This window comes from Sinocyclocheilus rhinocerous, unplaced genomic scaffold (assembly GCF_001515625.1).
Source record: "Sinocyclocheilus rhinocerous isolate Xijiao unplaced genomic scaffold, SAMN03320098_v1.1 scaffold75, whole genome shotgun sequence".
NCBI lineage: Eukaryota > Metazoa > Chordata > Actinopteri > Cypriniformes > Cyprinidae > Sinocyclocheilus > Sinocyclocheilus rhinocerous.
Window position 1 is genome coordinate 421,651 of NW_015632455.1, and position 16,241 is coordinate 437,891.

The window sequence follows — 16,241 nt, forward strand, 5'->3', positions numbered from 1 at the left end:
ACACAAAAAGTGTACTTAAGTACAATACTCAAGTAAATGTACTTAGTTACTGTCCGCCTCTGCCTCGCACACATGGATCGCGTAACATTATGCGCTCTCTGTCATTAAGATCACACTATAGAAACCGCCTAAAATTAAGTATAAAGAAGAGAAGGAAGCGGCCATAGGCAGCTGCCTACACATGCCAGGATCCGCCACTGCCAGATGCAGTTAGAAATGTACTAAAAACAAGCCTATCGCAAGACATCTGGTAGGGGGGGGGCACCTGGGGTGGCCAGCCAAATTTCAGGGGGGGCCGGTGCCACCCCTGGCCACCACTGTAGACACGCCCTTGTGTTCATGTTAGCTCAGTTCCATTAATTAATATGAACAAATACAACTTTGGATTTTAATAATGTATTAGTAAAGATTGAAATTAATATGAAGTTATATTAGTAAATGTTTTAAAAGTATTTTTATAGTTAGTTCATGTAGATAACTAATGTTAATAAATGGAACTTTATTTTACCACAAAATCAATTAAGAATTTTTTGTTTATAGATTAAAATGATGAGACTGCTAAATGCTGTAAATATGTTCATTGTTATTTCATGATATAAATTGCATTAGCTAATGAACTGAACCTTCTTGTTATAAAATATACCAGTATAATGCAGTCCAACATTGTCCACAACAATCGAATTTGAAAAATAATGATTTTTAATTTCAGTTCATTAATATGAACTCAATCATTTTTTTTAGTACTTGGAATAACTAGAAATATATATTCATTATAAAGAAAAGTCTATGGCAGTTTAATATTTAATTAATTTACATGTCGTTTCCAGGTCTAGAAAATCACATTTTTAAAATGAATTGAAATTAAGTCATTTTAAGTCTTGAGGCACCTTTGGAAGTTTTCTGAGGCCCCCAATGGGCCCCGGCCTCCTAGTTAAAAACCACTGATAAATAAAAACAAAAACTGTGATTAAAATTAGTTCAAACAAAGCATGGACAAGAATTATATTCGAAAGTGTGACAGACGTTCACATATTTATATTCATTTAGCAGATGCTTTTATCAAAAGTGACTTATCAAATACCAAATTGTCATATAGCAGCCAATATTAGCAGTACTGAATGTCAAGCTAGAACAGATGTGTAAACTGAGAAATAACTAATTATAATACAAATAATTGAACTAATCATGCCGTCCTTGTGATGGAGAGACGTTCACATTCACACAATCTCAGACATGTAATTTATCTGCTCTGTGTCTGCTAATTATTTTCTCTCAGTCACATGTTGATTGGCACATTCTGCTTTCTGTGCTTGTCCTCTCAGGGTTGCACTCGCGGGCGCCATAGTAACGAGAAGCCTCAGGAGCCTCTGCGGCCAGAGGTGACGTCTGAGAAGGGAGACGTGAAGCAGCACAGTGGAGAGGAAATGATCTACCAGGGACCCAAATCTGCAGAAGCCCTGGAAAAAGAGAGACCCAGGTATATACAGTACATATTCAGCTCACACACATTCTGTTCTGTTTCACACACCAACTCATTGCTCTGAATACAAAATTCGTTTTCTTTCTCTGAAGCCCTCCTTTGTCTCTTTCAAAGAAGAGAAGTACAGCTCCTTCTGACTGTTAAATAAAAACAGACAGTGACATGTTTTACGATTCACTCCTTCCCAGCTCAGATGAGCCAAAGACAAAGCTGCAGGTGAAGATCGCTCCCTTTCTGACTCAGATCACAGAGAAAATGGAGATCACTGAGAGGGAGAAGAGAGAGAAGCTAGGTGAGCAGTTCCTGTTATTCCTACAGCTCAGGATTACCTGCAACACAAGCGCATTGATACTAATGCATTGATTCTCTACTGGTTTTGCCCAACACAAAAATAAACATGTACTTAAAATGCATTAGTAATAACAATGTATTCATACTAATATAATAAATTAATATTAATATTAGAATGTAAAAAAAAAAAGATTTTTGCAGCTAATAATTCACAAAATACATTGCACTCAGCACAAATATTGTTTAAAGGGGTCATATGATGCTATTTTAAAGATCATTATTTTGTGTATTTGGTGTAACAGAATATGTTGACATGCTTTAATGTTCAAAAAACACATTATTTTTCAAATACTGTACATTATTGTAGGTCATCTATGCCCCGCCTCTCTCAAACACGTCATTTTCTCCAAAGAGAAAGGAAAACTTGAAATCGCATCATATGACCCCTTTAATAATGTTGCAGCCCATCACAAAAGTAAACAAAAATAACCTTTTAAAATTAAGTGATGAAATGTATTAGTATTAATAATGAACTAATATTAATATAATAGTTTAATATTATGAATCATATAAATAATGCAAAAGGCTAAATGAAATTGATAAATAAAAAGCACTAATCTTTTCATACCATAATATTGACATTATAATTTAATATTAATAATTAAAATAATGCAAAAAAAATTGTATTAATCTTCGCCAATGATTCCAGAATTCCAGAATAGCCAATAATTTCCTAAATGCATCGTGTTTAGCACAAATCATGTTTATTCATGTTGCAAGTGAGCCTGTATTTAATATAGTCTACATAAGGGGTATTTTTTGTTAAATGGAGCTAAAACTAAAACCATTAACAAAATAAATAAATAAAAATGTTTACTTGAAACAAAATAAATGTGAAATGAAATAAAATAAAATATGAATAAAATAAAACGTCTTATTTTGTCGTTACCAACATTTAGTTTAACTTGAAGTACTAAAATAACTAAAACTAAAGAACTGAAAAACTTCTAAATAAAAACTATATAGACAGCAAATAAAAATGACAAAAACTCTATTACTAAAATTACAAAAAAATGAACTAAAGTGAAAGCAGAAAACATCTAAGTTTAATCTTAATTCAAAATACTAACAAACTATAGCATATCAATGATACTAAAATAACACTGGTCCAAATCATATTTATTTCTGTGTTGTTTTGTTAATGTTTTAGAGGATGGGGGCATATTGCACACATGCACAGCCAGCACAAAAAAATATAAAGCATTTATAAGAGCCTTTTATTTAGCTATTTTGACTGTGCAAAATGGCATGGGTTTAATTATATTATTTGCGTTACCATTTTTTTCCCATCGCTCTGGTGAAGTGTTATGCATTATGTATTTATGTTCCTGTAGCTCTTGGTTCTGCCAAAGCTCAGGGCTCAAAGGACTTCAGTCCTTGACAATAGTTGTTGATGTGACGCCCACCTGTCTATAATCTGTCACTTACAGTAGGACCTCTGTAAAAACACAGTAACACCCTTCTGTGTTCACAGGTCTGCTGTAGGATACTTGTGTTGTGTTTGTTGTGCTGCATGACTGTCATTTTTTATAGAATGTGACTATTGCACATTTTGAGAAATCAGCAGACTTTTAAAGTTCCTCTTACAGTTGTTTTGTCACCTCTTCCCTCTCGCTGTCCTACAGAGAGTCAATGGAGTCAATGAATGCAGGATGCAAAACACAAGGTGCTCATGTAATATGTAAATTACAACAAACAAATCAGCTTGCCTAACAAAATATACAGTTCATGCCACCTAGTGGCCATAATAAAGAACGACACTGCAGCACTTCATGTAGAGACAGACTCCACAAAGAATCAATCCTGGGCCGTTGAGTGTTTTTGTGTAACAGTACTGATCCAGCATCAGTCTACTTTGGTCCTTACAACTAGTTTCATGAGAACAGAAGGAGCAGAAACTGACTCTAGTTCATCTTGTTTCATGGTGTAATGTTGAATGGACCCAGAGCAGAAGATGAGCCAGAATTAACGACTAAAGCCGCAGGGTCAGATCCCTCACTGGGATTTGACCTTAATGCCTTCTGTTAAAGCTTCCCATCATCTTTAATGGATTAGTTTGCTGAAATCCCAAAAGTTCATCATGTTAATTACTCAGCGGAGCTCTTCTTTAGTCCATGTGAGAACTAAACCTGTATCAGCAGGGCTGCGTGTCGTTCACAATTAAATTAGTCTCTTTTTTGTGTTATTTCGTTCTTTTCACAGTGAATTAGCTATGAGCATGCTATCATCGATGGCTTGAAATGTCACCAGGAATTTAATATATTTCATTCAATGTCATTTTTTGCACCATGGTCTTTGAAATGGATCCATTTCAGCCCCTGTGGAAACTGAAATCTAATCTCTTGAAGTGAAAGGAAGACAATTCTTCTTTTCTGAATTGTGCTCAGTTCTGCTCGTCAGGGTAAAGACATACTGTTGGTTCTCTTTTCTTCAGCCAGTGAGACAGACAGCACGTATAGCTCTGTTACAGCTTCTTCCCAGTTCCTGTATCTATTAAACATTTTGCAGTACAAGCAAGGCCTGTTTTCATAAAGCTTCTCATTGTCAGAGAACTGATCTGGATTCATATCCACATGTGCTGTCGAATTCAACAAGAGATCATGATGTGTTCACACAAAGGGTTCTTAACATCGGCAATTAAAGATATTGTTGATCAGATGAGATGGGAGATGCATGGTAATTCACATCTGCTGATCATTGTCTAGATACAAATACTGGAACTGCTGCTGCATAAAAACCACTGACTTCAATGCCTTCCTGGATCAGAAAGGCTGCACAACAGGAAAACACTGCTGGATCCCCAAACAGGTAATGGCTAATGGACTTTTTTTTAATCAGTGGATATAGGTATTTGCATGGACACATCAATGCAAATAATGATTGATTATATAATTCCATTGATTGTTGCATGGAAACAATCAACTAACCCTTTCTGAAATCTGTATGTTGTGTTTGTGTTTGGTCTGCAGGACAAAAAGAAGGTGGCTTGCAGGCATGATTGGCACCAGACAGGAAAGCAGGTCGTGGTCACAATCTACGCCAAGAACTCCAGTCCAGAGCATTCCTACGTGGAGGCAAACCGCACAGTGGCGAGTTCAAATCGACCTTTAAAAAAAGTCACTTCACATCAGCATCCAATGACTTTTTATAAATGATCTTTGTCCATAAATACATTTTTTTTGGTCTCTTGTCAATCTGCAGTTAACATGCCACATTCAGTTTGAGGGTGACAGTGTTTCATCAGGACATCCACTTATGGGGGGTAAGATTGTTGTACATTCACACTCTCTTATGATTTAGCAATGATATATCCTCCTGAAACTTAGAAAGTTATCATTTTTTTAGTTTAGTGCATAGAAAACAATTTACAGTTTTTGAAATTCCATGTGCTTGTCTTTTTTTTCTTATAAATATAAAAAAAAAAATTCTAAATAGCATTACTAAATTATTGTTAGTTTTAGTTTTATCATACAATTTTATTTATTTATAAGTCAAAAAGTCAGACATCTGTGTCCACTTCTGGTCTCTTAGGTGATTGACGTGCAGAGCAGTTTTGTGAACATGGTGCCCTCTAAAGTTGAGGTGACCATGCGGAAGGCTGATGCTGAGACCTGGGGGAAACTTGAGGACCCCACACACAAACCTGAGCCAGAGGTCACAGATGAGATGAACACAGAACAGGAAGACATCAAACCCGACTGGTACATCTCAGATGATGACATCAGTGAGTCTGACTGGGAAGACGAAGAGGAGGACAAGAAAGAGAGTGAGGAGAAAAAAGAAGATAAACAGGCAGATGATGGACCCCCTGAGCTAGAAGAGCCTGCTGCTGTCCCCCCAGAAAAAGGAACATTTATTCTGAGGTTATGGATTTGTTTACAAGATCACATGGGATTTATACAAACATGGGGCTGCTGCTTTCAAGCAGTTAGCCTTTTTTAGTTTTTTTTGCTCAAATATATTGTACAGTATGTTATTGTGTTAAAGGTTAGGGAAGTCTTAAAACTCTTGTCATCCAGTTTTGCACAGTTTACATGATCATTTCTAAAATCATTCTGGTGAGCCGATTTGGTGAAACATTTTTATTATTTGTTAAAAACAGTTGTGCTGCTTGATTTTTTTTTTTTTTTTTTGTGAAAACTGATTTGTTTTTCAGGATTCTTTGATGAATAGAAAGTCAAAAAGAACAGACTTGGATTTTTTTTTTTTTTACAATTTCAATTTAAAAGTCTTTACTGCCACTTATTGAATAATATTAAAAAATCTTCCTGACCCCCAACTTTTTACTGGTAGTTGAAAATACTCAATGCAGATTTTCAGTACTGACAAAGCAATGAATGAACCATGATAATAAAGTGCAACAAGTCAAACAGCAATGGCCACACTTTATTTTTGCGTCAAGTTGACGGCAACAATCCTGAAGTAGGTGATTGCAGTCAGACAGAGTCCAAGGCCATGGAAGCTTAACTACAACCCAACTGGCAAAATACTTTAAATAAAAAGGATATATATTACAGCTTAAAAGTAAACAGTAGTCTTGACAATGAAGAGGATAGGTACCTGTTTTGGTTCTTTTTCTCTGTTCAAAGAAAAAAATGAAAAAATACATAAAATCATTGCCTTCCGCTTGTACCTTATTACCAGTCATAATCGATGTGCTGATACGCAGAGATGGTCAAAGTAACGTTTGCTATGTCAATCAAAACTAAGCACGCAGCAACAATTCATCACAGATGAAGTTTGAAACAAAGACATGCAAAATAATAATAAAAAATACAGTCCAACTTTGAGGGGCACAATCAGCACCTAGACTGTCCATAAACTTTCATATCGAGACCATATTTGTCATTTTCTTTTTTACAGAGCAATACTGTTAGACTTTGGCTCAACTATCAAGAAAACAATTAAGTTGTCCAGCATTGTGTATATATTATTTCTTTTAATGGAAAAATGTTACACTGTACCATCTGTTGATAAATACTGTTTGTGATCCACACATTGTTCAAGTTTTGCATTCCCTTCGGGTTTCCATGTACAGACTGACCCCGAAAAGGGGCGACAGTTGAATAACATTCATAAACTGGATTATATACTGTCTTATATGTAACATATCTCATCATAGGTTTTCCCATGAATGGGATACCAGTTTTCATATGATAAAACAAAACACACAACCTTTTAAGTTTGCTTTTTAAACATGTTTTCTATATTAAAGTGCAAGGCGAGATAAAATACATCTTGAAATGTACGACATACAGCATCACTTTCTTTCACGAGATTTCCCTGCAGAAAAAAAGTAAAGAAACAGTTCACTTTAAACCACTGCGCTCCATTTACTCACTTGGCACAAGAGTTACGGCACTGAAGCTTCTAGAACGACGGCTCAATTGACACACTAGTGATACACCATCACGACTTGGCTGACGATCCGAGAGTACAGAGAAAAGGTAGACCTTTTTTTTTCTGCATAAGGGCATGAAAGGCATGCAGAAACTAGATGGTCTTTGATAGAGAGAGATACAGAGACTAGATGCAGATTAACTATTCAGCCAGTTTGACGAATAATACAAGTCCACCATACATTCATTCATCAGGATATTCCTTTTTTGCACGCGTTTAATAGTCTTCATTTTAATACAATTGTTTGATTGAGTTTGTTCCTTTCTTGTTGTTCAGGCGGCGACAGGACGGGGCCAAATAAATGTCTTATTTTTTTTTTCCCTTTGGAGAGCGAAGAAAGTTTATAGTTTGTGTCTGACGGCTTGAATACTAAGAAACAGAAAAAAGTAACAAGATCATAAAATAAGATTAAAAAAAACGAACGGATTAGGTTGCGCACGGGAAACAGAGAGAGATGACGGACGATCCACTTCCTGCTCTCTGATGATGAGCATTTCCTGTGACACCATCCGCAGGCGCAACAGAAGCTCAGTAATGCAGTGCCGGGCCGCGCACAAACACTGGGGTGGGGCATGTGTCTGCACAGGTGCTCTCCTGTCCTCCCTCACTGGGCGTCCCGTGTGCAGAGTGTGTCCTCGTGACAAACCACTTCAGCTCTTCAGTTGCCCGCAGGATCCACATCACACATCCCGCCCTTGATATCCCAAGATCCTGAGCGGCGCAAACAAATGTGTTAAGAATAAGCTTGTGAGTTTAAGGACAATTAATTAATTAATTTAAAATAAAGAAAGTCAAAAGTTTGGAAACAATTTTTAAATGTTCTTAATGAAGTCTCTTATGCTTACTAAGGCTGCATTTATGTACTACTTAATACAGTAGAAACACATACTGTGAAATATTACAATTTGTAATGTAATGTACTTCTGTGATGGCAAAGCTGAATGTTCAGCATCATTACTCCAGTTTTCAGTGTCACATGATCCTTCAGAAATCATTCTGATATTCTGATCAAATAAATGCAGCTGTCATTAAAGAGACATCATTAAAAACATTTTAAAACCATAATGTTTTGATAATACTGTAAAATATTACAATTTAAAATAACTTTTCTAAAATGTAATGTACTTCTGTGATGGCAAAGCTGAATGTTCAGCATCATTACTCCAGTTTTCAGTGTCACATGATCCTTCAGAAATCATTCTGATATTCTGATCAAATAAATGCAGCTGTCATTAAAGAGACATCATTAAAAACATTTTAAAACCATAATGTTTTGACAAGTACTGTAAATTGCTTGTCAAATTACAGTAAAAGGAATGAGATGATTATGCAAAATTAGTTCATAATTAGGCCGCAGCACATACTGCACTCCACTGCAGCTGGATATGCCAGTCATACTCTCAGTGAAGCAGCATGATGCTGAGATTATGAGGCTGGTTAATGGTGTTTCTGCTAGTGAATGTGTCTCTTACCTGACAGAGAGCCGCTGGACCGCTGCTTGTGTAACCTCTCTCTCTCCTTCTTCCCCTTGGGCATGATTTTCAGCTTCATACTGCTTTTCCCAGGCACAGGGGACAGGTCCTGGAATTAAACAAACAACAGGAAGACAAGAAGAAAGAGAGGGGGTGATGTGCGATGCAGTCCAATAAGCTGGAATCTAGTAATGCATGTGATGTATGTTCTTTTTGTCACATGATCAGTTTCATGCCATGATGCAAAACTATTAAAGATTAAATGCAACATTATAAACACTGACTTAGAATAAAAAAAGCATTTGAATCAGTGTTAATTTTGACAGCAAATTTTGATTTAGTTTTAGTCATAGTCTTTTGACTAAAATGCCATTTTAGTTTTAGTCATATTTTAGGCATCTGAATTGTTTTTAGTTTTAGTCGACTAAATCTACAGTAAATTTAGTCGGCTAAAATCTAATGGGTTTAGTTACAGTGTAATGCATTTATTAAGCATTTCTCTAAAATTTCCAAACTCATTATATAGGTTTGATATTAAGGTTTTATCATGATAGACACCGATTTAATGGCTGTGACACACAACATGCCTTTATGTTAAAATTAAATAAAAACACTTCTCACAAAGAACAAGAACATGGTCTACTTTTTACTGAAATACCAATGGTTATAGGCTAATTCTGCATTCTTTATAGCAACTTGTTTACCATATTCTTCATTCTTTCAAGCAGACATATTTATTTCTATAAATAAATTTAGATTAATCTTTAGGGCTACTAAAGTTTTTCAGTCAAGAGCAGTGCGTGATTTTCTGTCTTTCTTTTGTTACTTGATTAACATCAATGACTCGGACAATAGCAACTAAATTAGGCTGCTGTCCCTTTAAAACCGAATGCACAGCTGCAATGGATGCAATGTACTGATACACGTTCTTCCTACTGTTTACGTTCACTTAAGACATAATCAACTGTGTTTACGGGACATTCCATCGAATGGGTAACATTTCTGTCCCCAGGACATTAAATGTATAAAAATGCATGAAAATGAACTCTAAAATACATTATTAACATATTAAGCAAAGTGTCTTCACATTTAGCTAACTGCAAAATTTCGAATGTATAATTAAAATCATTAATAAAAACTACCTAGAACACTAAAGAAATAGCAGTTGTTGCATGTCCCCACTCCCTGCCTCTATAATTTACCATGAAATATTATGGTTAAAATCCTTCAGAAATTAATTTTTGTTTGCATTTATGTGTGACTTTATATCCAATCAATGATTTCCTTTTTTTCAAAAGAAAAACTACCTAGAACACTAAAGAAATAGTAGTTGTTGCCACTCCCTGCCTCTATAATTTACCATGAAATATTATGATTAAAATTATCCTTCAGAAATTATTTTTTTTTTGCATTTATGTGTGACTTTATATCCAATCAATGAACTTTTCTTCAAAAGAAGAAAAAAAAATCCATAACATTTTTGATAAAATACACATTTTAGTTGTGTCCCCAGGTTTACACTCAGTCCTGTTACCCTAACACATTCCTCCCTCTGATATACTTGGAACATTCCAAAATATATTTTTTCAACAGGAAGTTGCATTATCCAGATCTTCTGAAGGCAATGGGGACACCAAAGGTAAGTCCTCTCATTTTCTTTTCAATATATCTGATGACATTTCAACTGTGTCTGAGAGGGTCAATCTCAACATACTGCCGTTACCGAAATTATTTTTAGATGTTATTTGTTCATTTTAAAAATACACACTAGAATTTGCTCAGTATCCTCATGCTACGTGAATACCCGTCAAAACGTACAATTCAACATCATTTTGTGTGTAATTCTCCGTTCATGCGACGTGAAAGAGTACTCGCGCGCTGTGAGACGAGCTTTCTGTGTGTGTATGCTTCAGTGTCTGCGCTCAGAAAAACCGGACCGAATTGAGTTCTCTTGCGTCGTCAGATTTATCTTCTCTTATTCCCACATGTTGACATTTTTGAATGTTTTATGCGACGTGCAGCAAGTGTATGTTAGCTTATTTCCTACCTCCGAACCACGCAGCAGATTCGTTCTGAATGAATCTCTTCCCAAATCGTCCCTCCCTATTATAATTGATATTAATAATGTTTCTTGAGCAGCAAATCAGAATATTAGAATGATAGAATGAAGGATCATGTGACACTAAAGAATCGAGTAATGGCTGCTGAAAATCAGAATAAATTACATTTGAAAATATATTAAAGATAGAAAACAGTTTTTATAAATTGTAATAATATTTCACAATATTACTATTCTACTGTGTTTTTGATCAAATAAATGCAGTCTTCTTGATGAGCATATGAGTCTTCTTTCAAAAACATTAAAAAAGGTAGTGTAACTTTTTTTTTTGAAGTTGAAATCATACCATATCTAAACAACTTTTCTTTGAAGTAAATTAATGTACTTTTTACATTCGGAATCCAATTGCTGTGCTTCATAAATAAAGTAATGTTACCTAAAATGCAAGTCCAAAAGGGTCACACTCAAAGTTAAGCTCTGGAGACATGAATGCTGTTTAGGACAAACCTCTTCAGAGCAGTGCATGCTGGGACAGATCCAGTGAATGTCCTCCAGCTTGTGTAACTCAGCACTGAGGCTGTCCACTGTGGAAAGAAGCTCTTCTTTTTGAGAGGGCTCCAACCGCTACACACACACACACATGCAGAAAATGTCTTTATCATATTTCAGACTAGGGCTGCACGATAAATCGCATGCGATATTTAACGCGCATCTTGTCAGTAAAGCCGGTTCTTTAATCAGCGGTAAATCTCCATCACCTGCGGGCTTTCACATGTAGAAGCATTAACTACACAGAGCCGTTGTTCACTGACAAGCTGCGCAAAACCACGATCATATTTTGCGCATGTTTTGCGCAGCTTGTTGGTGAACAACGGCTCTGTGTAGTTAATGCTGCTCCATGTGAAAGCCCGCAGGTGATGGAGATTTACCGCTGATTACAGAATGGCTTTACTGACAAGATGCGCGTTAAATATCGCATGCGATTTATCGTGCAGCCCTATTTCAGACTGAATTACTTCTGCACAAGAACAGGCCAGAGAAAGTGAGAGAGAGAGAGACAGTGATGCCGCTCACCAGCAGTTTCCCCTCCAGCAGCATCTTGGTCTCTTGCTGGAGAACTTTACTGCTGTTGACAATGTCTACAGCTGTACTGCGACTCAAACCCTGCAGAGAAAACACACACATGTTCACAGTTCAGGTTTAGTTTGACTTCCTGACAGACTTTTGCTGTTCAGTGATTAACACACAGTGTTGTTTAGTTCCTTCACTTATTCTTCTATTGGCTGGTCAGTGGAGGTCCTGTGGAGAACAGCATGAGCAGCTCAATAAGAACATGCTGAAAGTCTCAGCAGGAAGAAAGGACCTGCTATTATTCCTACTGAAGACTGAAAGGTGCACTCGGTAACCTTTAAAGCAGAGCTGGACTGAGCTGAGCTGATCCTCATCACATCCCTCGCTGCTATGAATATATATACAGTACAGTGGGGTTCTCACTCAAAACATGACATTTCAAATTCAAAGTAAGCAGAATGTTCAGTTTTTTAAAGAATATTTGTGATATTAACTGCTTCCTTGTTTCCGCATCAGGTTTTACATTTTGGAGTTTGTGGAGTTAATGTAGCTTACAGTAAATGATGCTGTCATTGAAGCAGAAGTGGGGCAGACTCCTACAATCATATTCACCAGTGGTGTCACACATTTGGACTGTATATGTTGTACTGTTCAAAAGTTTGGAGTTTGAAAGAAGTCACTTATACTGACCAAGGCTAAATTAATAAATAAATGATAAAAAAATACAGTAAAAACAGTAATATTGTCAAATGTTATTACATTTGAAAATAATTGTGCACTATTCAGTATATTTTAAAATGTAATTCATTCCTGATGTAAAGCTGAATTTTCAGCCAGTCTTTAGTGTCACGTGATCCTAAAGAAATCATTCTAATATGCTGATTTGCTGTTCCATTTCTTTGTTATTATTAATATTGCTGCATAATATATTTGGGGAAACTGTGATAGATTTTTTTCAGGATTTATTGATGAATATAAAATTCAGAAGACCAGCATTTATTTGAAATAGATTTTTTGGTTTTTGTAGCAATGTCTTTACATGGACTTTCAAAAGGCATTACGGTCACGTTTGACCAATTTACTACATCTTCGCTGAATAAAAGTATTCATTTCTTTCAAAAAAAAGTGCTGACTCCAAACCTTTCAACAATAGTGTTTCTATACATATTATAAACATACATTATTTGATTTTATTTTTGACAAAATGTTGTGCAATCAGTATGTTTTAACATATTCACTTATGAAAATAATTCTTTTTAGAAACATTATTACCCTCTACTGTGTATTTTGATTGTAGGTGATCAATAATGTTGAGCTTAGATGATAATTGAATTATTCCAAACAAACAGAATGAAGCAGCTGGAATTGTGTTAAATTTGGTTGTTAAACACAGGTTAACAGTCCAACAACAAAAGAGTTTTGTTCACCTCAGGACTGGAGGGTTTGGAGGGGAAGGCTTCACTCAGGACCGCAGCACTGGCATTGACAGAGTGAGCTAATTCCTGCTCCACCACCTTATGAGTCTTAGCCACCTCCCGAATCCTACAAAGCATCATCACGACACATTCAGCTGCAGCATAACACATAAGCCTTTAATACATGGTAAAATGGCTTGTGAATTAATACAAGGAAGTGTCACATTTCTGAGGATTAGAAGTGACAATAATGGGTGTGGTTTCAGGTAAAACAGATAGTAGCCCTCAAATAGTTATGAAATAGTTTCCCACAAGTGTATGCATTGATATTCTCTGTGGCGTGACATTCCTGTTGGGTTACAAACTACATTTGTGTGGATGTCACAGACTCTTCATACAGGCACACACAGACACACCTGTTGATGAGTGTGTCGGCCACTAAACCAAGCTGCTGCACCTGCACACATTCCTCTTCTGTCAGATATTCCATGGACTGCTGGGAATTCAGTCGGGGCCGGGCTGGGCGGCTGTCACCTTTCCGCTTGTCTTCCCATGATTTCAGCGTGCTCTCGAACGCCTAGTGTCACAGCAACAGACAATGTTGACACATCTGCACGTTGCTCAAGTTTGAGGTCAGAAATTGACATCTGACATTGATAATAATAATATGAAATGTTCACTGAGCACTAAATCAGCATATTAGAATGATTTCTGAACAATTATGTGACACTGAAGAGTGAAAATTCAACACTGAAAAATTCAGCTTTGCCATCACGTGAATAAATTACACTTTCAAATATATTAAAATATAAAACTAAAATACAAACAATTTAAAAGATTTACTTTAGATTGTAATAATATTTCACAATAATACAGTTTTTGCTGTATTTTAACCAAATAAATGCAAAACTTGTACACACTAATAAATGCTAAAAGATCCAAACTTGAACTGACTTGAGCTACAGTAGATGGCACTACTGTTTTCAGTAGAACTGCTTTATTTCTTAATCGTCTTTGTTTTATAATTGATAAAGTTTACAACATCGACACTGTTCCTGAACTTAACCGAATCAACACTGAACTGACTCAAGCTGAATAACGTCTCTTTTGCCTTCTGTAGAGCTGTTTATCCTTGAACTGAACTCATTTCATAACTTATCATTTTTACAGTTAATAAACTGAACAGAGCCAACACTGAGCTGACCTGAGCTGAACAACTATTGTCAGTGTTTTACAGAATAATTTGAATTTGTCTCAACTTGATGATATTTCTTCTGTTATTTTCCTGTTAAGCTGCTTTGAAAACAATCTATTGTATATAACTGTATATAAATAAAGGTGACTTGACTAGACTGTGCAGTAAGCTGATATGCTTGTTTTTCTGGTGAAACTGGTTGACAAAGGAGGTCTTGCTGGTTAGGTTAGTCCAGTGGGAACAGCAGCTTATCAGAATCCTATACAAGTGAAAATGATCACGCAACAAATGGAGGTGACTGGTCTGTGGTCTGTTCAGTCAGTTATGAAGACATTTATAAAAGACAAGAGAAAAGAAGATGAGCGTGCGCACACACTGACCCGGTCTCTGGTAAGCATCTGGGCTCGGTTCTTGTGGACGATTTGGACGATGCCAGGAGGCTGAATCCAGGCCTCACCGTCCACCTGCACAGGCACACCTTCATCACCCAGGATCGTGATCTTCACCTGCCGACACTGAGGAGACGGCCAGTGTCAAGTACATGCCAACTCATATGACTGATGTAAGAACAGTTCTAAATGATCTTTAATTCACCCAGGTGATGCATATTATAAAATTATGTACCATAAATGACTCATACAAATTTTCTCAGAAACAAAACAACATTAGATCACATGGTGGAAAAATACTTTTCTCCGAATTCTCTAATTAACCCTAATCTCTTAACTAAGTACAGTACAATTAGTCAGACATTGCGTTGTCACTAAACTGTTGCATTTCTTTGAATTGCAATGGCAAGTCTTGTTATTCTGATTATAGTCCTATTAGGGTGTGGTTGAATTTAATTCAAATTCCAACATGTCTTCAAAAAAAGATCATTTTTAAATTGTGAATTGTGTGCTTGAGTTCAGACCTGTGCGATGCGGTGATGCTGCAGGTTGATGACTCGAGACATGGCCATCTGCATGCTGCCGAACACAGCTACCACCTCCAACTTCTTATCATCAAAAGATGGAGCCCCAAAATTCTACATGAATACAACAGCAGACAGAATTTCATAATGTCCACCACATTCTCATTATCTGATACTCTATTTACACAAGTCTACATAAATCCATTTCTATCCATCTATATCTGCATATTTTAAGGCAGTGTTTCCCAACCGGGGTGCCGTCTGTCGAGAGCAGGGGTGCAGTGTAAAAAATCTTTTTAAAATCTTTTTAAATTGCTAAAATGTTCAAAAAAGCATCTATTATATAATATCCATTTCTGATGTCGCCAATAATTAGAGATGCACCGAAATTTCGGCTGGCGAAAATTAGTTCACCGCTCAGATTTCACTTTCACGTGGTGTGACGCTCTGCGTATTATCCCGCTCTATGCGTGTGCGCTCCGCTCAGTCGCTCCACTCGTATACCATTCAGTTGTACCGAATATCTATACTTTTCAAATTATCATATCGAAGTTAGAAATTCAAATATTTTGACAAAATTAATTTTGTAGGGTGCCACAAGTTTGTTAAAATTTCCAAAGGGTGCCGCGACAAAAAAAAGGTTGGGAAACACTGTTTTAAGGTAAGAAACTACGACAAAATCACATGAAACCCAGGAAGGACCAGATGTCTTATGTACACCCTGACTCTTGCTGGGAAATGACATCATGATATCCCTCTTTGTTAGACAAATACACTTTACAGGAAAGAATCTGTTACAGTAATGCGAGTTGGATAGATCTGATAACAGAGTCACTCCAGTTATGTATATATATATATATATATATATATATATATATATATATA

The 16,241-nt window shown here is 36.3% G+C and overlaps 1 protein-coding gene and 1 pseudogene across 3 annotated transcripts in view; one reads left to right on the forward strand and one right to left on the reverse strand.

Annotated features, from left to right (window-relative positions):
- The window catches only part of LOC107742318 (cysteine and histidine-rich domain-containing protein 1-like), a 7,864-nt pseudogene extending 2,054 nt beyond the window's left edge, over nt 1–5,810 (forward strand).
- Nucleotides 5,811–7,551: 1,741 nt separating this feature from the next.
- LOC107742290 (diacylglycerol kinase delta-like) overlaps nt 7,552–16,241 on the reverse strand; it is an 87,844-nt gene continuing 79,154 nt past the window's right edge. For 2 of the 3 annotated variants that reach the window (XM_016555197.1, XM_016555198.1), the window contains 8 exons: nt 15,357–15,470; nt 14,824–14,958; nt 13,665–13,825; nt 13,261–13,375; nt 11,837–11,926; nt 11,270–11,386; nt 8,704–8,812; nt 7,552–7,942 (listed from right to left, as the gene is read on the reverse strand). In XM_016555197.1, coding sequence (XP_016410683.1) covers nt 7,890–7,942; nt 8,704–8,812; nt 11,270–11,386; nt 11,837–11,926; nt 13,261–13,375; nt 13,665–13,825; nt 14,824–14,958; nt 15,357–15,470 — 894 coding nt within the window. In that variant the 3' untranslated portion in view covers nt 7,552–7,889. The remainder of the gene's footprint in view (nt 7,943–8,703; nt 8,813–11,269; nt 11,387–11,836; nt 11,927–13,260; nt 13,376–13,664; nt 13,826–14,823; nt 14,959–15,356; nt 15,471–16,241) is intronic. The other variant, XM_016555196.1, reaches the window with a different exon arrangement.